The 24207-nt window shown below is 34.1% G+C and overlaps 2 protein-coding genes across 4 annotated transcripts in view; one reads left to right on the top strand and one right to left on the bottom strand.

Moving 5' to 3' along the window:
* The window catches only part of LOC119188463 (protein FMC1 homolog), a 33273-nt gene extending 31479 nt beyond the window's left edge, over window positions 1–1794 (bottom strand). The window contains exons 1-3 of one of the 2 annotated variants that reach the window (XR_005112605.1): window positions 1608–1794; window positions 1471–1534; window positions 785–854 (exon numbers count right to left, since the gene is read on the bottom strand). The gene's annotated coding sequence lies outside the window, so the exon portion shown is untranslated. Of the gene's footprint in view, window positions 1–784; window positions 855–1470; window positions 1535–1607 lie in introns of those variants that run through there. The other variant, XM_037440362.1, reaches the window with a different exon arrangement.
* Window positions 1795–6622: 4828 nt separating this feature from the next.
* Window positions 6623–24207, top strand: part of LOC115442064 — a 95390-nt gene continuing 77805 nt past the window's right edge. The window contains exon 1 of one of the 2 annotated variants that reach the window (XM_030167022.2): window positions 6623–6754. In XM_030167022.2, coding sequence (XP_030022882.2) covers window positions 6623–6754 — 132 coding nt within the window. Of the gene's footprint in view, window positions 6755–13582; window positions 13829–24207 lie in introns of those variants that run through there. The other variant, XM_030167023.2, reaches the window with a different exon arrangement.

The following is a 24207-nucleotide window of genomic DNA, read 5'->3' as shown; positions in this document are numbered from 1 at the left end:
CTTGACCTTTCAGCTTTGAACTGATAAAAATATACACTACCTTTTTCAAGTTGTTAATGAATAAACTTCTTAATTTTCAACTTAGTCATACAAAAATAATGGTATCAAGCAAAACTTGATGTTGAGACTGGAACTAAGTTTTTTTAAACGCTTACTGCCAATGTGTATTAATCATGAGAACATTGTTTGTCTACAACACTGAAGATTATTTTACAGGGTAAAATATTTATATATAAGAATGAACCAATATTGTCTATTGTATTATGTTAATATCTATTAAATATGAAACAAAATATAAAACTTTTTTATTTATCTTATTATTTATTTTATTTATCCAAATAAATATGAATGTAGGAAGATTTTAACTCATAACATAACAAGCAATGCCGGCTACTAAATATTTTAAAACAAAATAAAAATCTTAAACTGGGAAAATTATTTTAAACAAAAATTCCAATGTTATGCTTTGAAAATGATATATTTACAGATACATCTAATTTTAAACTAATAATCTATATTTGACATACAATTTAAGGTTTCGATCATGAGGCAATTTAAACCCAACCATCCTGGCCGTATCTTCCACACGCCCCTTTTCCTTTGAACTCTGTATTAATTTCTTTATACCGAATATGATGTATATAATCAAAATATGTTTTAGCTCTATAATGCATTTCGTCAGCCGCCTTGCACAGTTGTTGGTCTGTAGTCTGGTACTTCCTATATTGCTAAACACATATTGGACCATTTGGTTATCAGATAGCTTTTTGCCGAGCTCTGCTTCCCGCAACCTCGAGAGCAACCGCGCAAAGTCACTAAAGCAGGTTTCGTTGTAATCGAAGCCATGATTACACCTTCAAACAAATTAAATGTTCAGTTTCTCTATCATGAGAGATGTTATGAATTCTTCTGTATTGTATGATGGTTTTTCTTTATTTATCCAGAAATCTGATTCAAGGTTCTCTAACTTCTCCTTAGGGAATGATGAATGGAAATATCATTAAAGATATCAGTGAATTGGAAGTTGTTTTCTAATATGACTTCTGAAGTGTGGAAATATTTTTTTGGATGTATGGTCAGTTTCGACAACACTCTACTTGGTTGTCTCTACCAATGATGTAAAACTATTGCAAATCAATATGCAGTTACTTAGATTTACAGTCCAATTACTCCATAGTAGATTATTAGTCAGTTGCTTAATGGGGTAAATAAAATATAGTTTTTTTCATCAGAAATTACATAACAACCTTCATTATTTTCTGCAATAACGTCAATACCTAACTCTTTTAACACGGCACACTCACTTTTATAGAATATAGGATCATGTGCTAACACCTTTTCAGCTTTACAAAGATCTTTCAAACACAATAACAGACCTAATTGGTATCTCGAAATATTACACTCTGCTATATGACCAAGTCCAAAGCATACAATTTCTACGCCGTTACTGGATTGTAATAAGTTACTCACAGTATTAGTTATGCTTTTAAAGTATTCAGAAACCTTTAATTCTTCCACAGATGATTGTATTCGGCTGAAACAATAAAAAAGAATAATGACACATAACCTCAAAAAAATACATGTTCGAAGTTTTTACTATACTTTACCACACGGATGTTGCGACGTCAATATTTACATCCTCCCCGTGAAATTGCAAGTTCTTCGGAGGAACTTTGGTTTGTTTGTTTTTAGTAGAACGTTTCGATTTTACTATTTGAAAACCATCACTATCAACATTGGATTTTGACATCTCAGAATCTTTGACATCTACATTTTTTTGTTACGATTTAGGCAAAGAAATTAAATCAATAGTGATCAGTGAAGACGGGATTATAATATGCAGTCACGTATTTTGGCAGTTTTGTATGGCTAAAAACATGGAATAGTACATATTTTTGTTGTATTAGGCGATATAATATTACTAATTTTCATTAGGATAACTAAAAATGAGAAAAATACAAATGAATATGGCACATTTTGTATATCTTACCTAACGACCTTTCTTTTAGGTAACCACCAGAGACCAGTAAACTAAAGTAACCACTCGGTCTGACAGTCATGTTATGCGTATGAATTGATTGTAATCGGGAACACTTTTTTTGTTCCCGCTAATTGTATGTAAGCACAATTCCTATTAAATAATGTTGCGTATTTCGAAGTTTTACATGCATATTTTAATTATTAAGTATTTTTGTGCATATTTTCATGCATAGGTTTGTACTTCGGGCTTTTTAATACCTATAACCTAGCTAATTAATAGTCCAATAGAAGACCTAAAAGCTATATTATGCGGTACAATAGAGTACAATATAAGTCTTTCATAATAATATAATATTGACATCAGTTAACATTTTAACCTTGAAAGTAACCATTCAAACTCGCATCACATTTACATATAAAATACCTACACGGTACACAAAAGTGTTGTATATCAGGCATGTAATTTGTTTACATGTACCATAGACAATTTAACCTTTTATCATCATCGTTCTTTTCGTACCCATCAATGTACTCAATATAAAAAAATAACATCATAATCCATGCGGACATTAGGACACGGCGATTTTGTCGAACATGTAGCCAGGAGTGGAAAAATACGTATTTAATCACCGAGTTTATAATAAATCTCACACATTTTATCCTTCGCCATCGAGAATCGAACCCAGAAACTCGCGGTTCTCAGTTCAAGGTAAGCGCGCTGCAACTAGCGGAGCAATGATAGATACTGTAGTACTTAAAGAAAGACGAAATACGCTGAGATTTAGCGGCAGGCATCCTTAACTCCTGGAACAGCCACTCGTTTGTCATTTTATTGTTATTTTGGTTTTAATTTCGGTGGTTTTATTTTAAGCAGACATGACAATCCCATCGTAACTAAATAGCATAGTCTTAGTTTAGATAGATATAAATAAAGAAGTCGAATCACTGCTGAACGAAGTTTATTGTTATCTAATATTGCAAAGTTTATTTCTCCTACGATGCAATAACATGTAAAGGTTGTTTCCGTTTGAAAGACATTGTATTTAGCATTTGTAGCCTAAAGGCTGAACGTTATAAGGTTTATATTATATCTTAGGCTGAAGAAAACAATGAAATGCATTACCTGATGTAAAAGTTTTGAATGATATTTATAATAAACGGCTTGCTCGTCTTCTCGTTTGTATAAAAAAGAACAAGTCCGTCCATAATATAATGGTTTGTAGCGTACACGAAGAACAATAAACAAATTTGTACAAGGGTCATAGAATCTTGACCTCACAGTAAACCACGTAACGGGAGTAAGGAATACGCGAATGGGCCCCAAAATATCCAAAGCAAAAACAATAATTGGTTTTATTTGTAGATCATAAGTCAACTTGCTTTGGGCTGTTTATTTGCAAGGTTTGTACCCATAATACAGTTTAAAAATTAGAAAACCAATTGTGACACGTTACTTATATTCGAAATTTAAAATAATTTTAGGAACAATAAAATGGCTGTGCGGTTGTAACAGCGGAAATGCACGGAACTGATGGCACGGAACAAGTTAAACGGGTTGCAATAATCTCACCGATCACCTTAATATTTAATACAATCTCAGCACGCTTTAAATTAAATCAGCTTACGTAAAATCATGTGGTTGCCTTACTTTCAATATTTCCAATTATTTTTTATCAATCAGTGATAGAGTAGAACATACTTCCGAGCGTTCGCGGTTTTAATTTCGAGGAAGCTAACGATATATTGTGTATTCATGGTTAATTATAATTAATTGAAATTAATAAAATTTTGCTATTGATTATAATTCTTATTAATATAATCGAGGGATAATTAACTGTAATTGATTGGATAGGTCTGAGTTTTTATTACAAAAAATTTTCATCGTAGATCGCGGAGATTGATCTTGGAATTGTCAAACGTATGGTTAATGGGGTTTTATTTATTGACAATAATTTATGGATGGTAGGATACTTGATTTTATAGCTTTTCTCCGCGCTTAGATTTTGCTCAGATACAAATAGCCACCATTCTCTTTCTTTTCCTGCCTCCACTGTCCATAGTACGGTATAATTTGTCGGGAAAAAATCATAAGGGTGATAGACCCGTAATTGTACTTGAATATTTTTTTCACCACAATGAGTAAATAAATAAATAGACGCACAAGAGGGCCGAGCAGCAACGGATGCATAAAGCAGCAGCCCGCGCTCTGAGGCGTATCTTGGAAGAGGACTGTGTCTAGCAGTGGACTGGCACGAGGTGATGATAATGATGTTGATGAAATAAATAGACCAGGATGAATATTTAAAATTTACTGGATTAAAATTGAAAGATATAACAAAACCCTAACATTATGTCTATATGTCGGAATATTGCCATGTCATACTACCAATGGAAATACAACGCAATTTACCTACATAAAAATGAAGGTCGCGTTACCTAAAGTAGAAATACCTCTCGATCGGAAAGCTTTCAAAATAACCAATGAATTTAAACTACCAAGGGAATGCTAGGCGTGTTAGAAACCTAAGGAAGCGAGTGCATTTAGGACGCTAAATATAAATCAGAGAAAGGTATTTCGTGTTATGCCATTCATCGTCGACTTGTTACGTCTTACCCTCCGGCTCACATCTAGAAGTGTTTAGTCGTGAACAATTTTATTTCACACGATATGATGCTTAAAATATCATAACTTTAAATGGCATTCATAACTATGACTGCTGCCTGTCGCATCCATTAATTGAAAGAAATAACTTACAAATTATTTAAAGTAGTTGAATAGTCAACTATATTTTTTAAACAAAACTTGGTAACTTATCGCGGTTTTATATTATTATTTTCTCCCGACGTTTCGAAGACTTTGCAGCCTTCATGGTCACGGGGGGACTCTGACGACCATGAAGACTGCAAAGTCTTCGAAACGTCGGAGAAAATAATAATATAAACCGCGATAAAATCCGTTACCAAGTTTTAAGAATTTATTCAATGTCTAACATTCGCGTAAACATAAGAAATCATTAGTCAACTATATTTTTTTACCGTCAGGGTTCTTGATAACATATTAAGTTCTATTAGTGACCATAAAGTTTTTGCAAGAACTGAATATCTGATACGCCAATTATTCTCAATACCATTATAATATTTGATACACAGAACTAGAATAAGGGCGTTTCGAACATATATACGCATTAAGGCCAGCACTAGACGGAAAAAACATTCCAAGAAGTGATCGATGTGTGTCGAAACGATCCTATAGAAAAAACTGTAAGAAGCCACGTCAAGCCAAATAAACTTAATGAATTCGATGCACAAGAAGAGTTGTCTAATAATGTTTTCAAGGAGTTTGAAATTGACATTCGTTAGGATACAGCAGAAAAAGATAATAGAGGAGATATATTTAAAATACATCTTTTTTGGTCTATATGTCCAATTACTAAATAAAGAGGTTTTGGCTGTTAATTTAAATCTTACCTTAGTACGACCTGCCTGGTTCAAAGTAGATATATGAGTTGCCAGGTATTCATGTTTGTGACAGACTGATCCACGTAACGTTAAATTTTATGATGGACCTCCGTGTTCAAGGAACTCATTAATTCCTGAGACGAAAAAACATATCTAGTGGAAAATTTGGGAGCCCTCGCTTCGTCTAAGTATTAATAGTTGCTAATAAAAATTTGATACGTCCATAATCGATATTTTAAAGGTTGCAAATTATTACATTTGTCCAGTTATGGTTAGTCCATGACTATCAATTAACCAAACATACTTTAGCCATATCCGATACTTGTATTCATGAGTCAAAAAAGGAAAGAATTGAATAATTCATGATTGCTACTTATACGGCTGAGTGACTCAGATACTTACACACAATTACCACGGCATCAACTATTATGTATGTAGGTCTATACGAACTATATCCCCGATTCCCACATAATATAAACAAGATACGTCCTTGATCAGGTATTTAGGTTAGAAAAATTGCCCACTAACATAGAGCAACAAGGGGGACGAGCGGCCGCTGCGCATATTGAAAGCCCATTGTCCGTTGTATGGCACCAACAATCAAAACCTATGAATGCAGCATTCGAATCACGCGCCCGTATTCGTTCCAACATACCGTAATACGAATAAGGCGACAATAAGTTGTACTTACCATACGTTATTATTAACCGGGCAAGTTTAGTCACAGGACGACGTTTTCAAACGCACCTCGCCGCGAAATCGTGCTAAAATAATTTCCCGCGTTATCGATTTCTAAATTCAAATTTCTCGCGCAATCGTCGAGCGAGCTCTTGCGCGTTGTTAATTTTTATTTAAAAAAATTAACTACCTACCTTTTGCGATAATTTGTGTTTATGGTTTTTCTTATTTTTTATGTTCCAAATTTAAATTTTCTCAGACTGTGCGTTATTGTGTTATGAACACTTTCTAATCTTTCTTGAAGCGCCCATAATGGCATATTAAAGCACGCGTAATTAAATTCTGTTCGCTTCGTTACCTAAAAAAACTTTTATATAACGATATTTAAATATGTTTGTGGTGGTTAAGATTTGTTTTTAAATAGAGTTAGTTTTATCACGTGCGTGGACTGCACCCACCGTATCGTAATCAAAATTATACATTGTTAGTTCTCTTAGTATGAACTATGGAGAGATACACTGTGAATCGTCTATCTAAGCGGAGTAATAGCGATGGACTGTTGTCGAAGTGGAAAAGGAAGTACGTGGGTGGTTTCCTGAGCAAGCGTAGTTGGTTCACGAGTGGATATGATTTGAATGTAAGTAAAAGTTTCTCATAATTTTTTTTTCACACCGGCCGTGGATTACCGGCCGTACAAACGTTTTTCTTTACGTACGCATTCTTGCAAATGACGAATGTTTGCATAGGTGTGAGAGAAAATGGACTCTCTCCCCTCCCGCTACGGTTGTAAGTAATAAAAGTGCCATTTAAAAAGTAAATATTTACATTAGGATACTAAAACGTACTTAAATGCAGTGTTCATTATCACCAACAGTCATTAGATAGTCTATGTTATGTGTACTTATACTTAATTTTAAATTAATTATATTAAAGTAATTAGTCAGTTTTTATTTTCAGTTAAGAAAATGTAAAAATAATGAATAATCATGGATATTTCTGCCTTTAAAATTTCGTCATATTAAATTTTAAAGGCCGAAATATCCATGATTATTAATTATTTTTACGTTTTTCTTTCAACTGCGAGAACTAATCACTAACTAGACGTGAATTTAAATTCTTTACTTGCCAATACTTGTTTAGTTACCCAGATTAAAGCCGAAACAAAATGTATGAAAATGGACCTTGAGCTACCACCTTAACCTTTTACATTGATAAAAATAGATTTATTCCAAGGAGGTAGGTAGTTCTTTTTATTTCACTAGCCACTACAATGAATGACTGAATGAATGAATGATTGATCATAAACTATAATATATTTTTTGTATAAGAAGATATATTAAGACTATTTTAAAAATGTGATAATTTCATGTCTAAATGCAGGATATTAATTATATTATGTAAATGTATTTGATTTTAAAAATATTATCAATCTTAACCAGGTTTATTTTAGTTATATTTGACATTTCGATTATTCAATTTCGTTAAATTTATAGTCCAGTCTGCAGCAACATCATTTGGTTTTTTTACATAACAATTATTAATAAATAAATACATAACACGTAGATAGTATAAATAAGTAAGCTTTTAGGATTAGATTGTAAACGACGTATACAGCCAAAAACTGTCTATTTTATGTAGTCTGTTACATTGACTTTGTCTATGGGCCGTATGATCGCTTTAGCTAGATAAAAACACATAACATGCACTATGTTTATACTGTACCTGTAATATAATAAAATTAATAGTATTCCATATGATTGCTTCTTCCACAAAATTAGTTTACCAAGTTTTAAACAATCAGAACCGGCAGCAATATTTTACTATAACAAAATAAGTGAGCATTTATAACAAATAACGGCTAACACGGCTTTAAGTTCCCCGTAGATTTCTTTATCAGGTATATAAGGAGTTTCGACATTATTATAAAATACTTACTAGATACTTAGATTACAATATATTAAGGTAATAAGTTTTTCTATAAAACAATACTTTCCAATACAAATGAACAACATAACCCATTTCGTCTTCCAAGAAGCGCGGTAGAAAGGACCCGAACTGACCTTTTCTACGTACATTGTTGTATAGATTCATAATAATGATAATTTAATTATTCCAACCGTCACCTCACTTTCTCCTTTGCATATTATTTATGAAGGGTTGTCACGCGATGATATTTTATAAAATTCCAGCGGACGTAATGATAATGGATTTTTTTTATAAATTTATTCTTGGATTAAATTCTTAAATACATTATATCTATGGGTGTGGTCCAAACAATCTTACTTCTTCTTCTACATCGTACAGTGAAGATGCTATTAAAATATATAAATTTGTAAGCAAGCTAAAAAGTCCATAAAATGTTTCCTTTTCTGTTAAATTAGTTTTAGGGTACAATGAGGCTGGCATAATCTTGTGAATTAAAGCCTCTAATCTTATACATTAAATAAAGATTATAAAAAAAAGATATCTATGTAAATTTATCAATATGTCCCACATATAACTCATATCTTGCTACACTACGGACGCAAAAACGGAGTTTTAAAACAGGAAATAAATCACAAACATCCTTTCTAACTAGTAACCACAAGTCAATCCCAAAATAACAGCTAACGTGCGTCTTACCATTTACCGCGTTAACATTTACCAAGAATGGCAGTTAAGCTTACGCCACTGTGACATTTAAGATGGCTTTCAAACCTAAACTTAACTGGACTACTCGGAACCACTTTATACGTAATTTCGCAGTTACTTCGAACTGATCGTGACTAACATGTAATTATATACTCCTTAAAGATGTATTTGTGTACAAAGTTATGTTTAACATTGTATTTAATCGTTAGTAGTTTCAAAATATAAAAAAAAATTAAATAATAGTGAAAAATTCTAGAGTGCCAGCCCTAGCTATTCACATTTAACCGTAACTAATTTCAAAATATAAAAAAAATAGTAAGTAATGAAAATAATAGCGAAGAATTCAAGAGTGCCAGCCCTATCTATTCACAATTCGGTGACGCCCCAACACTAGCGCAAGAACGCGTGACTACCTCTTCCTTATGCGGTTCATTTGAATGTCCCGAGACAGACCACACATTCGATGTTAATGCAGACCTCGTTTTCCTTAGCTAACTCTGTCTAGACGGAACAATTGTCACTTCGTATCACGCAAAATCTCATAGTCAGTTGGATGAAGTCTTGAATTAGAAAATACCATCCGATAGAAACCCTTTATTGGACTAGTTTTCCAACCAACGATATTCGATACATAGCCTAAATAAAAAAAGGTGTAATTATGGAGTTGATAGCTTAGTTGGGTGTGGAACGGACTGCCAAGACGAATGTCCGCAGGTTCAAATCCCAAGGGCACACACCTCTGACATTTCTAAAACATCATGTGTGTATTCTTTGTGAATTTATCGTTCGCTTTAACGGTGAAAGAAAACATCGTGAAGAAACCTGCACATCTGACAAGTTCTCTATAGAATTTCGAAGGTGTGTGAAGACTACCAATCCGCACTAGGCCAGCGTGGTGGACTAAGGCCTAATCCCTCTCAGTAGTAGAGGACGCCCGTGCTCAGCAGTGGGCAAGTATTGAGTTGAAATTCCAGGGTTGGCTATAAAAAATGCTAATTGTGTATATTGAACTAAGGTTAGATTTGTCAAATTTGACATTATACAGGCCATGGATAGGCACAATTGCTAACTGTGTGAAGCCTAATTATGTACAACTTCGCGTACATCGTCGAATATTGAGGCGTGCAGGCCTTTTATGCTATCTCCTGAAAATGCTGCACTTATATTTGTTGATACGCTAACGATGTAAGCATGATCGTTTAGTCATTAGCATTAAAATTTTGTTCGTAAAGTTACGACATTCTCACAAACGTGATTCAGCAGTTTAGGTATTAACTCGTAATTTTCTTTTTTTATAGGGGCACTTCAAAGTGACCCCACTGATTACCTAATAATAAGCGGAAAGGGGGATACTAGCTACGTATAAATAATGGAAAGTCGCCCACCCTCCATCACCTATACTTGCAACCACTGTAATAGTCTGTAATCACTACATAGTATAAAACAAAATCGCTTTCTCTGTCCCTATCTATGTATGCTTAAATCTTTAAAACTACGCAACGGATTTTGATGTGTTTTTTTTAGTAGATAGAGTGATTCAAGAGGAAGGTTTATATGTATAATAACATCCATTAAATAGTGGAGAAATATTGCACCCGTGCAAAGCCGGGACGGGTCGCTAGTTAAATATACAAAGTGAAAAAAAATAGTAAGCGAAATAGGATACAGACAATAAAGTGATTCCAAATAGAACGTCGGATGACGAGAGATGATTATCCATCGCCAGTCGATACAATTTTGCCGGCTTATTTCAACAGAATATACACAAGCTGATCCCAGAACGCGACACATTTACGTGAGCTAATATGGCGGGTTTTACACCTGATATGGCGGTCGCTACCCAAGCGGATACAAATATAACCAGCGTCCTACGTCCACGTATATAGAAAACTGTGAACATGAGTTAATTGATAATAATTTCGCTTTATATATCAGTTAATGTTTGTGCTAACGGATAGAAATTAATAATTTAATTTACCGACACATTACGAGCTATTATTTTAATAACATGTGAGGTTTCTAATGTTTTGCTTTCCTGTAAACCATAATTTAAGAAAAATGCCATGCTTTCGTTGACCTAGGTCTTGTAATAAATGTATGACAATTATTATATAAGTATTACTTTTTGAGCGATGTAATATTTTTAAAAAGAGGTTATTTTCCTGCTTTAATGTTTCAGTAACTTATTTTTTTTTTTAATATTAGAATGTGTAGCTTGGGCAATAAAAAACCTGCTATAGGATTGTCACTTATATTTTATCGTTTAAAGTCAGCAAGAAAAAAGCAGCAGAAAATTATTTACTTACCACATTTTACTTCACCACAACATGGCGAGTTTTTTACTTCCCTGGTCAAGCTATAATCAATAATACATTGTCGACTTGAAATGACGAGAAAGTGAAAAGGCTTTAAATGCTGAAAAGCTTGATTTGTGGCTCGCCAGTCGTTTCATCTTTATTAATATATAAAGCTAAAAAGTTTGTTTGTTTCAACACGTTAATCTCAGGAACTACTAAATCTATTTTGAAAATATTATCATTAACAGGAAGCTACATTTCTCCTAAGTGTTGGCTCCTTTTTGTCCCGAGAAAATATTTATCGCGAAAAAACTATTTCACGCCATCGAAGCTGCAGACAAAAGATAATCATGAATAAAATCAATTAGTTCTTAAACCGGGGTTTTAGTAATATTTTTCTTCCAATTAGAGCAGTACATACAGTTTTCATAATAGTCGTTTTAAATCCAAAAACAATATTAACCATAAACTTTCTATACCTATATAGTAGATACATAGCGCAGGTTACAGCATATATCATAATGTTATATATCAGCATATATCATATGATAAGTATGTAAACATTACAACTCATAACATATTAGAAATCTAACTTGTAACGTAATTTATTTCATTCAACACACTCTCGCCAATGACTCGTCATAAGAGATGACTTAATAATAGAAATGAAACGTTATTCTTCGTAGTCCATACCTTTAGTCCCGGCGACCAATTTCAATAGTTTTTTTGGGATTCGTTTTACGTAATACATATTGCATACATTCATTTCAAGGTCCATGTGTAATTAATATGAGAAGACAGTTTGAGAAAGATGAGAGATGTCTTTCAATTTGTTGTGAGATTATTTTCAAATTATTAATTGATTCCTTACTAACCGAATTTTCTTTTCGAATATCAATGGAGGTGTAATCATTATTCGCCGTCAAAACAACCGATAATTCAAATAATACACATATAACTTTAGAAATGTCAGAGGTGCGCGCCCTTGGGTTTTCTACCCGTGGACGAACGTCCGAACTCTTGAAACAAATGTCTTGGCAGTCCGTTACACTCCCAATTAGATTATCGCCCTTCGGGTGTATAAAAGGCGTAAATTGTATTGTTTTTTTAACTAATGAAATTTGCATTAAAGAACTCTCTTTTATAATTCAATTTTTTTGGTAATGACACTGACCATATGCAGTTATGACTTATGGCGCTAATCACTCCTTTATCCGAAATCGTTGATGTCCCATCCTCTCCCGGTGGCCGTCCTGAGCCGAGGTTCGTAACCCGTTAGTAGGTTGTCATCTGTATGGTCGCTTAATTTTCAACGGTTACGCATGACCAAAGCGCTCACCCAAGGGTACGGTGTTTGTATAGGCCAACCCTTGTCAGGCTGACAAACGTATGTCATGTAAAATAAAATAAATCACTCCTCAATTTCATCTCATTCGTATTACAATCGATATAAATCGAATGTAATGTGATCCAGGCATGCGTCACCACAATTGCACATATTCTCACGAGTAACAACCGCGGCGCGATGCGTGTGCCTTACTTGCTACTGACCCACTTGCGGTAATGGGAGAATTGTATTTTATTGCATTATCGTTTTATACGTGTGGCCGAGGTTAAGAAACCAATGGCGTTTTTTCTAATGTTGTCCAGCTGTAGACTTTGTAGAACGTTGAGCCTTTTCCCCTTAATGTAAGAAGTATTAAGATATTTACACACATGTACTCGCCTTTCATCCCCGAAATTGTAGGCAGAGGCGCAACTGGTGCATCCACTTTCCGCCATATGTATTCCGTGATGTGATAGACGGCGAGCCTATCGCCGTGTCGAAAGCGAATTCCAGACGAGGTTGATACATAGTAGGAAAACCCAGTATCATTTTAGATATTGAGATATTCCAAATTATAAACTAACATACGGTCTTAATTTTAGTTGGATACCTCTCCATCATTAAGGGAAGTAAAAATTTACTTAGGTCTGATTTAGATGTCCATGACGTTTTTCTTTATTAACATATTTAACGCAATTTCCATATCAATTCGCAACATGAATTGTCCAATTAAGGCTCATTGGAAGTAATTTATCATATTAAAAATGTTTATATCTTTGTTACTTAATGTTAACGACAGGATTTAAAGTAATTACTTCAAGGCTACAGCAGATATCAAAACATTGACGTATTCAAAATGTTTATGAATGAAATAAAAACACACATAATTTTCTAAACGGCCATTTTGCATTTCTATTGAAATTAAACCAATTACGGAGCAAAACAAACATTGAATTCAACATTTCTTTTGATACGCTTTTCTGCTTCCACTTTCGGTGTTTTTTCTAGGTCAAGACTTTGCGCATCCTCTATTTTATCTTTCCAATCTTGCAACGCAATATTGTTTTGAATTTTCGCACCTGTTTAATATCTATGATTTGCAACTTTATTACGATGTAATATGGAGGTGGTACAGCAAATATGGTCACCTTCAACCGCCGGTTGCGACAGCGCAAGTCAAGTTTGTTTCATACGCCGAGTTACGTTTAGTTGCTTACATAGGCTTAGAAGGGAAAGGTTCGCGTTCATTGCACTGATGTTCGTAAAATCGCAAGTGAAAAATATTTGGTGACGTCATAGCGTACGTCATATTGTTTTGTTTTTTGTGTTCGTGACATTGAACATTGCGTGAAGGTGTTTCGGGGTGTGTTGGGGAGTTTCCGAGGTCGGTGGTGACATTATGCCCCAGATTTTCTTCAAAAAAGTGATGGTGGTCAGGGAGCGTGGTGATTTAGAGGTAAACCACTTTCACTTTCCGCGCCGCTTGCTCCTTGCGGGCTTGTTATCGTTGTTTGTATAAAATAACACGTATTTGCATTGCATATTGTGTATTTGGTTTATTGAACTTTGAATTCAGTATCGAGTTTGAAAACAATTAGACGAAATGACCCTGCAAATGTGTTATTTAAATTTTAATTACAAACGATGTTCATTCTATAAAATAAATAAATTGAGTTAGCTGTTATTGGACACGAAAAATTTTACAATAATTTCTACTTAATTCATAATTTAAGTTGAATATAATATTTTCCACATATTTAAAATTGTACCCATGTAATTGTTAAATGTTCAAATTAAAATTAAATTTAAAAATGTCACCTACTCGTGCATGGTTTGTCGAAAAACAAACTATCACATTAATTATTTTACAATGTTTTCAAAATTTTGTTAGACTTAGAAGTCACAATGACGTGTGATTTTACAAGGACTATTCCTAAAACATACATTTGCTTAACTGTTCCGACTTCTCCGTCAATACTAATGCATCTAAACTCTCATCGTAATTCCCCGAACTACTAATTAAAACGATCAAATACAAAAAAGGTTGTTCTAAATCGGTCTTAAGACCACAGCCTATGTTTTTGCGCACGTCTCCATCAGTCTAGAAATATATCCTTGCCTTTGCCTATTGAGGCATCACAACAAAAACGCCTTGTTCTTAGACCGGTTTTATTAAAATATACACTGACATTTCGTAATTAATGACGCGTATATTTTAGATGTCAAGGACATATTAGTAATGTTGTTAGCTAAAAAAATAGTTAAATAGACGCCCATAGTTGATGCAGTAAGTTATCTTATAGGCAAGTTATCTTATAAACACTTTTGCCTTTTAGACGGACTTGATCAGGACACATGTTTAGGAAACTGGAATAATAGGTTTGAAATTGCCAGGTCTAGGGAACTGCAAATCTACTAAATAATATTCCATTCTCTTACCCTTCAAGAACTCTACCAATTTAAACGTCCCCAAAGAATCTACAAGTCTTCTGTTTTATCTACCTTGAAGTGACCTATCAATTTTGTTGCGACCTTTAACTATAAACAAAAAATCAAAATACTTAGGTATTAAAAATTCTTTGCCCGGACGAATTGCTTTAGACCTGAAATCAATAAAGGTTTAGAAATCAACGTATTCAGCATGCTGCCATCCAAATAAGGTTTGCGTTTGCGAAGAAATGTGATCAACATAATATTAAAAAAAAATCATGGTATAAATTATAGACGGGAAACTGTCATGGTTACAAAATAACTGGACGGCTGACTGGTTGGCTGACTTCAAAAGGAACATACGGAAGCAAGTCACTACGAGTTTTTCCATGAATCCTAGCTACACACATCAGTGGCGAACGGTCCATATAGCCCGATTCCTACCGGCTTCCCTTTCGTAATTTATGTAAAATCCATCATAAAAACGATTTGCAATCCGCATTTACATATCATTACCTATATGTTGTTAAATGGAACATTTCACTTTTCGCCAATGACATACATCGAATAAAATATTTAGATTCCTAATGTAATAGAAAATTATTTCTCTTAGACTTATATAAATACTTGTAAATCCTTTGAAATATTTTTTAATATCAGAATATTCAAATTCTTTTTTCAAAGATTTGGTGTCCATAGTATTGTAATGCTCTTTACTTTCAGATATAAAAACTATGTTTTATAACTCCATGTTGGATTTATGATAGGACATGCTATAAATACAGGTATTTCTCTGAGTTAGCGGATCCATTCATGCTGTTGACAATGTTTACAAGCTCTCCTACTTTATATATCATAGCTGATAATGACCATCTACCTCATCTGCCAGTTTTTTTACTTAAATCACTTTCTACATTGTTCTTAACAACGGTAAGGGATTGCTCCAAGACTTTTGTAGTATTGAAATCAGCCCTTCCTATTTGTTATTCCAAATGTTGTAATAATTAATGTGTAGCGACATTACATCAAGTACATTTAATGAACGTATAAAGTGTTTAATGAAGAAATCTAAACCAGTAGTACAAGTGTTGCAGAACGTCGACCTTGTCTGTATCTACTAATAAGATCTACGCACCGATTTTGTAACAAACAAACAGAACTTGATTGGCGTTTGTATTAGGTATGGTTTTGCTCTGGTACAATATAACAAGCTTGTTTTATAGAAGTAGGCAGTAATGCATCATGCAACCAATATTAATTAGACGACGAGTTTATTTACAAGACCAAACAGTTTTAAAAATGACGATTAAGTTTTTTTAATTACAATATTCTATTTTTTTCATTACGAGTATGTCACCTTTATTATAGTTTATTTTGACAATAAAAACCACCTACATATATTTCTATGTAGAAACACAAAAAATGCATATTTCAAAACATGAATTAAATATAATCATCCAGACTTTATCCATAGGTAATTACACTGGGATAAGTTGAATCTAAAGTACGTACGCTTAATGTTAGCTCGCAAGAATTATAATTAGCGTGTGGGAGATTTTAGAACGGATGTTGTGGAAGCAGCGGAAATTACTTACATTATAATTGAGATTTTATGGTAAAAAGAGTTTCAATATATGTTTAGCAAGGTATTATTTTATTTAACAAGAATTTACTTGGGAGGTCTCGCACTTATGGCAAATATGGCCAGTCATATTATGACTACATATTGAAGTTATGTTACTTATTATTATTTTATTTAGAAAAGAGCCTTGCGTACTGTCTGAATTGACAATTAAAATATTACGTGTTTTTAACAAATTTGTATTATAATTTTCTTCTTGTCACTAATTAAGATTTTGTGGTGGTTTTTGTAATTCTCAATATTTTATTTTTTTACACCAATAACTTCGCTTTACCTAACTACTTTGTAAAACAAGAGGTGTTAGTTTGACACTCATACTGAAATACATATTTGTGGAATTACTGATATTTTTGGTGTCTGAGTGTTGAAACTTAAGAAATCAAGTCTTTTATAAATTAATAGTTAAGAAGTTAAAAACGTATGGGGTTAATTCAACCCGGCCAAAACATTGAAAACCGTAAAATAAATACCAACCAAAACATAAAAAACTATGTAGTTTTTAATATAGTAAATGTAAAGTTAATATAATAAAGATTGATCATTATGGTTCAGGGTGAATTAGTCGACAAGTGGATCAACTAATGTTGATAAAATACTGAACTGTTAGTGTTTCTCAAAGTTTACATTGTTCCACTATTTCTGCACTTTGACCTATCTTTAGTGTTGGAAATTTCACATTTGGGCGTCTAGAAATTTCGATAGTGATGCTCGTATTAACATAGAAGTAAATACGTCTTTGTAGTCGACATTAAATACATGCAATATGTTGTGCCCAGGGTTGAAATATTATCTAATAAACTGCACGTAAAAACCGTATCATTAATATTGAATCTTTAAAAAAATAAGTATATATGATTACATGTTCAATCAAGGCCTTTATTCTTAAATTACTTCGTCATTTTATTATTAAGTCAAAATAAAGTTTACAAATGATTTAATTAAATGGTTTATTCTCAGGATAGCTCCACAGATATTAGGATATTTAAATTCCGACTGACTGCCCTGAGTAAATAAAGCCGGTCCGTGACAAAATACGATGGGCCATGACGACAGAAGAAAGTTGAGAACAATTGACCCGAGCGATACCATTGGCTGTTAACTCATAAAATGTCACGTCATGGCCGTTTATAGATTTCCTAGTTCAGTTTACAATTGAGCTGTTACCTTCCTTATTGGAATAATAGATGCCTGTAAAGGGTAGATGGTATAGCTAGGAAAGATTTTTTTATAAGGCCACGCCAAAGGGAACTGCAGCTGATGGTAAGTGGAGTGAGGTCCAATGGAATGTCGACTGACAAGAGATGATAACCCCTCGACAGTCGACACAATTATGCCGGCCTGTTGGAACCCGGTATAGAGTTATCATCCGCTTTCGATAGCTCTCTCTATTACAAATGTATTAAATAATACATCTGTGAATTTCTATTACTTGAACGTTGCGGAGTTTTTGTCGACTTTTTTCAGTTTAAGAAATATCAATGAGCGAAGGTAGCTCTACATTAAAAAAATTCAGCCCTAAAAGCACAGTGAAAACTCGGAAAACAATAGTTAAATACTGATCAGTGGATTTAAAAACGGCGCTCAAACCGTTGTTAAACTTAGCAGTCACACGAATACGCAGACAGACGTATGTACTTTGAAAACGCATTAATTTGTTTTTATTTTAAACATGCGTTTCTTCGTTTTCAAATTCAAACCTTGATATAAAAAAGAAGAATCATTAATTTACGGTGTAATCTTGGTGCACAATATGCGCCGATCTCAGTATCTCGTTTTAACACATTTCTGAAGTATTGGTTTTGGTTTTGACGAGATAAAATTACGTCTATTGAACTTTGGTGGCCATAATAAATAAAATAAAATAAGGAGTAGACTGACGCTTTTATAGACATTCTGAACCATCTGGTCTTATAACACCTTACGAATAGAAAATATTATAATACACTCCTAGCGAGTAAACCACACAATTATGGAAACCTGTTGATTTACTGTGATCTCTACCTATTTATATTATCTCTACTTATTTATCACTACTCGAAAAATCCCCAAAAACTATAAAAAATATAAACTCAGGCTTGGTCCATAAGTTGGCAGAAATGCATCATCGAACCAGTATTGAATCAGAGACGAGCATATCGTCAAGACAAGAACAGTTTTAAACATTTCTACTCTTCGAATGTCATCGAGTTCTGGTGGTAGCAGACGGTGGCACCAGCAGTCACGTGCCATTAGAGCGTGAATCAGACCGAGGCGGCCCCGTTGCGCAACTTGCCTTGAGTGCGATGGGTGCGCGCCGCTCACCGTACCTTACACTCCGATAGATGCTATGGCATATCGAATAATACTCATCACGCCTGTATCTCTGAAAGGCTAAGCAGTGGTACAACACGGTCATCCACTTTTCGACATGTAAGTTATGTGCCATGTGAAGGGAGGCAAGGCTATCGCCATATTGAGCACAATTTCCAGACTCCGTTGATATTAAGCAAAAAACCCAAATATAACTTTTCCCGAACCCGGGATATCAGAACGATGCCGTATCGTGAACGGAATACAGTTACCCCGCGGAGGCAGTCAATAAAATGAGATATCAAATATACCGTATACATAGTTCTGGTAATACGAATATAATGAAAAATTCATGAATAGATGAAGAACTTAGGACTCATAAAAAGAGATACTATGACTTTATAACCCCTAAAGGCTAGCCGAAACGATTATTTGCTGAGTAATGTTTAACTATGTGTACATCAATTGCTCATCCAATTCTAAACAGATTGGTGTACAAAACAATTAAGGAGACGCAATTAATTTTAAACCAGCTAACTTAGTTACGGACTTAAAATAAAAACCCTTAATAAGAAAACGACGGCGACTAGGCAACCGAAACTATTTCTGACTTAACAAGCTATACCCAAAAGGACTGCACCGATGTAACATTAACTACCATCAAACGAACTCTGAAATTACCGTCCCCATGCATGAAACTATACTTCGAACAAAGGATATGCACCTATTTTAATACCAAGTGAGTTTCAAGCTAACTAAATAAAGAAGGCGTGATTTATGGAAATTCGTTGCAAACTTCAAGATATTTAATTTTAAATAGGTTTATACAATATTGGACTTTAATTCTTATAATTAAGGCACGGTGTTCGGGATACGAGAGTAAGTGTTATTTTGTTTTGTGAACTGACGTCAGCCGGCGCCAACAGATGGCGTTAGTGGGATGCGCATGCGTCACTTGATCGATGTCTCATCGTTTTGTTTGCCTTTTTTTGAATGTCATTCGTATGGTAAACGCTTTACGCTCATTAATTTCGTTAAATACTATTTTGAATTGAATGCTTTAAATGTTTGTTTTTGAGTTGCCTCCTAACCTATAAACCGTATAATCTAGTTGTGGGTAGTTATAGATTTTTACATGGAGAACTATGATATAAACTTGATATTAATAAAATTCAAAATTTAAGTGATAATTTAACGTGTAATCGACTTTAATACGGGCAAAGACGTATTTATGTTTAAAGAGAAATGTATCAAAAACTCGCATAATATCTACTTCAGTAGGCTTGAACTACGAGTTTAAAATTAGATCAAAAATACTTATGTCATCTAAGAGAACCATCTCTCACGACAAATTATAAATTAATTTCTATTAGAAATGTTAATTATTGATGGTACCTGTCAACTGTCAAATTTACACGCAGTATTGCCGTTGCGAAAAACTATTCAAGCAAAATATGTCCACAACGGATATAATGAAATTAATAAGAGGCTGTATAATTTATAGACAGGTACAACGAAAGTAGGACACCAACCTAGCGAGATTTCCCGGATTTTTCCTATTAAAATGTCTAGTAGGAAATTGGTGTAGTAACAGATTTCAGATATAATTTTAAATGGGCAAGTAATCGGATACACCCGATTTCGTTATTAAAACAAAATAAGTCTAAAATTCTAACTTTCATTAATCCAATGTTAACCTGAATTATAAAGTTATACGGTACAATGAGGCAGCTCTAAATAAAGCTCATTACAAAATTCTTAGAACATACATCCGAAAATATATTTTATTTTACTCAAATATCCGAGAAATTTGGTGACTGTCTACCGCCAGCATTAAATATGGTTACCTGACACAGAGGTTGTGGGAAAGGTAAGCGCTTGCGCAAGTTGCAACCTTGGTACAATCTATGAGAGGCCGTCTTTGACATGTGGTGGCAAGTGGCATGTTTACATTGATTTCTATGTGACAGTTTCAGAGGTCATAGGATATGTTGTTACGGTTAAATATGATAATAAATTCAATACAGGTTAGATATAAATTATTATTAAACTCATAGCACTTAGGCCACCTTTAATTTCTTCACTGGTTGAGCAATAAAAATATTATTTATGACTACTTTTAAATCTTACCTGGTCTTACTCACAGTTTAATAATAAAATAATTACCCTTTTTTATCATAATAAACGTAGTACTGATATAAGGGTATGTCATACATTCATGATGTGATAAAGGCGAGCCTATCGCCATATCAGGCAAAATTCCAAACTTCGGGCTGATACTGAGTAGAAAAATTCAATATCTCTTTGCCTAACCCGGGGATCGAACCACAGACCTCAGCACTACAGGCGTACCATAACCCAACTACGTCACCGAGGCAGTCATACACTATAGTAGAACATTTAAGTATAATAAGCAGCATGAGCCGTAAACTGTGAGGCTCGACTCTCCGTTGGTGCAAATAAGAGTGTATAAGTTGCGCAAAATTCGAATTTGTGAACGATTTTATAGATCATAGAGTAATATACTGAGGCAGATTCAAAACGCTCCTCTTCTAACTTGGACCAGAGTGTAATATCGAATAATATCACGTTCGATTATGACAAAAAAATTTCACTTTTGGCAAGACGTGACTCGGCGTAATGTATTATCATAATATGTAATTCTATCTTTCATTACAAGATAATACATAATTTTGATAGCAAAATTGACACCTAAAATCTTTGAATGAGCTCTGTTTGTAAACTTATGAAGGAGACGATTGGAGGTTAATTACCTTGAGTAAGCCAGTTTTGCCTATCTGGTCTAATTTGGCATCTCAGGGGAGACTTTTGTGAGACTTTTCCTTTCTCACACCCACCACAACTCATGTGAGCCAGGATCAGCAGTGGCACGCATTTTATGACACCGAGCAGTGAAATTCGGCGAGTCTCAGGGAAAACTAATTTGTCATTATCCCGCAACGAAATTAATCAAATAGAAAGATAGGAGTTGGAAATATTAGTTATCCACTTCCCTCAATCGCAAAGCGGGAGACAACGTAATGAATTACGTTAACAACTAGATAAGAACACCAACTAGATAAAGCAAAACGGATAAAACTCAGGCATCTCAGGCGAAGGCCTTGCCGTTGAAACCAATTCATAGTTATGACAATCGAGCAAATAATTGACTCAACATTTAACGCTTACAAACTTCTATAATCAGGCAATTGTAATTGTATTAACAGAATTTAAGGAACAAAATGACAGGTGTCGAATATATCAGTAGAAGCGGTAATGTCGCTCGATAGTCCCTATAATTATGCCGGCTTTGTCTTCACTTTTACGTCTAAAAATAAGCGATGAACTGATGATGTCATGACATGTTTTCAAATTATTAAAGTGCCCTATGAACCTCATATAATATATTTTTTTATAACTACAAAAAGTGCGCCTCTAAACAAATACCTTATCATATTTATAACTTCCTTTAATTTGTCTACAATTATTGCTTTAATTACTTCTCGGAACTTTGTAGCATTAGCCGATAATAGGTGTTTAAAATGTGAGTTATTGCAAGTTTAATATTCTAAACTGAGGCAAATTTCACATTTTTAACATAGAAATTTTTGCTGTTGGTAGGATACGAGTATATATCCTCCCAGATAGCGACCGCAATCCTATTTATTATTTTATTTCAAGGGTTGAGGCAAAGAAGTTGACAAGGACTACTATCGTGACATGTTTGTTTTGCGAGCATGGTAGTTTAGCACTCTGAAGTCCCAAGTTTGAATCCCATATCGGCCAATGTCATATTGGGTTATTTTTCTGAATATCAGCCCTTAATCTTAGTTCCCGATAGGGAATAACTTGGGGATCGGTGGATCGATTATGTTGGTTCCACCGGTCTTATGGCCCAATGTCGACACTCGGGAGTATAGCATGATCCGAGAACCATTGGACCGAGTCCCTAACCCTACACTGACATACCAACCAAAATCCGCGTTGACCCCTTTACGGCGCAAAGGGGACGGTCCCGGAGTATCTAGTTGCACTGAGATAGCTGCGGGACCGTCCCTGGGCGATATCCTATTGCGGCACCTCTCTAATTGAGAGCCTAACAAGCCCAGGATGCCTTTGCCGCTAAAGGATGCCTTTAGCGTCTACAAAATCGTGAGACCGCCTACTAGCACCACCTCCGTGGTCCACCTCGGAGTCACTAGTAGTCAAGCGAGCAGCCCCCCACTGTTCGCCCCGCGACTCTCTGTAAGCCCTAATTAGTATCTACTAGTTGCAACCCTATTTGCCCATTAAAGGCGAAAGTCTGTGTAGTAAGAAAGTTAACCGAAAGTTTTTTCATTTTTTCCGGGGAAACATCATTGACACTTAACAAATTAATATAAGAACCAATATTTTTTTCGTACAATATTCCGTTACAAAATTTTAATACTTATCTACTTAGACATAACACTTTACAATAAGTTACTTGAGCCGTAGATGGAAAATAAAGAATTGTTAAAACGAGTATGTGGTTACATTAAGTAACGCAATGTCAAAATGACCCTATATACATTTACAGGCGATTGAGCAGCTCGTTTTATTTAAACAAACTTGGTGATACTTCACGCACTACATCGTTCTGTATCGACAATTGGAACGGATCGGTCGCTGATGACTAGTGCTAAAGCAATCGGCGAGAGCGAAATTGTTTCGCATAACTTCATCCCTTTAATTAATCTTATGAATTGGAGACTGCAGGGGCTGTCAATATTGATTTCTTTGTAACTTATTTATCAAAAACATTTTCTATCCTCCATTGTTTACACCTATTAACCCAATCATAAGCTGTCCTTTTTTTAAGTTACTATGAGGTTTTGTTTCTTTATACATCTATTTGCTTGTAGGATGTCTCTAAAACTGTACTTTGTCTTTTGATTTAGGTACTTGAAAAGATTTGAAGCTAGAATTATGATAGAACAAATATCTAAAATATTGTACATTGAAGAAGAAGACGGGAATGCTTCAAAGAAGTGAAGAAAAAGTGAAATAAATAAAATTCCAATTGCACACTCGATAGTATCCATTTTTTTTAACCGACATCCAAAAAGGAGAAAGGTGGAAAGAAAAAATATAGGTGTTCGTATTTTTTATATTTATATTGATTACGCTAAAAGTTGTAGGCCAATTTCTATGATGTCTTTTTATATTCAGTAATATTTAATGAGCATAACTAATAAACATGATTAATTGAAAAAATAGCAATATTAAACTGCTTTCCAAAACTATACAATAAAGTTCATACAATTCAAAGCGCTTTAATATCACACACATCGTTAGTACAAAAAAAAATACGTAATCAGTAAAAGTAAGAATCCTTACCACAGAACCAATATTAACATTATCTTATTCAACTTTAAATTTAGTAAATGTATTATGTAATCGTGGGAAGACCCTCATATGGCATATCGAAATGCTTAAGCAAGATTACTCTCAAT

The sequence above is a fragment of the Manduca sexta genome, chromosome 19 (assembly GCF_014839805.1).
Source record: "Manduca sexta isolate Smith_Timp_Sample1 chromosome 19, JHU_Msex_v1.0, whole genome shotgun sequence".
In the NCBI taxonomy this organism is placed as follows: Eukaryota; Metazoa; Arthropoda; class Insecta; order Lepidoptera; family Sphingidae; genus Manduca; species Manduca sexta.
The sequence above is the reverse complement of the archived record's forward strand: the minus strand, read 5'-3'. Positions and strand labels throughout refer to the sequence as shown.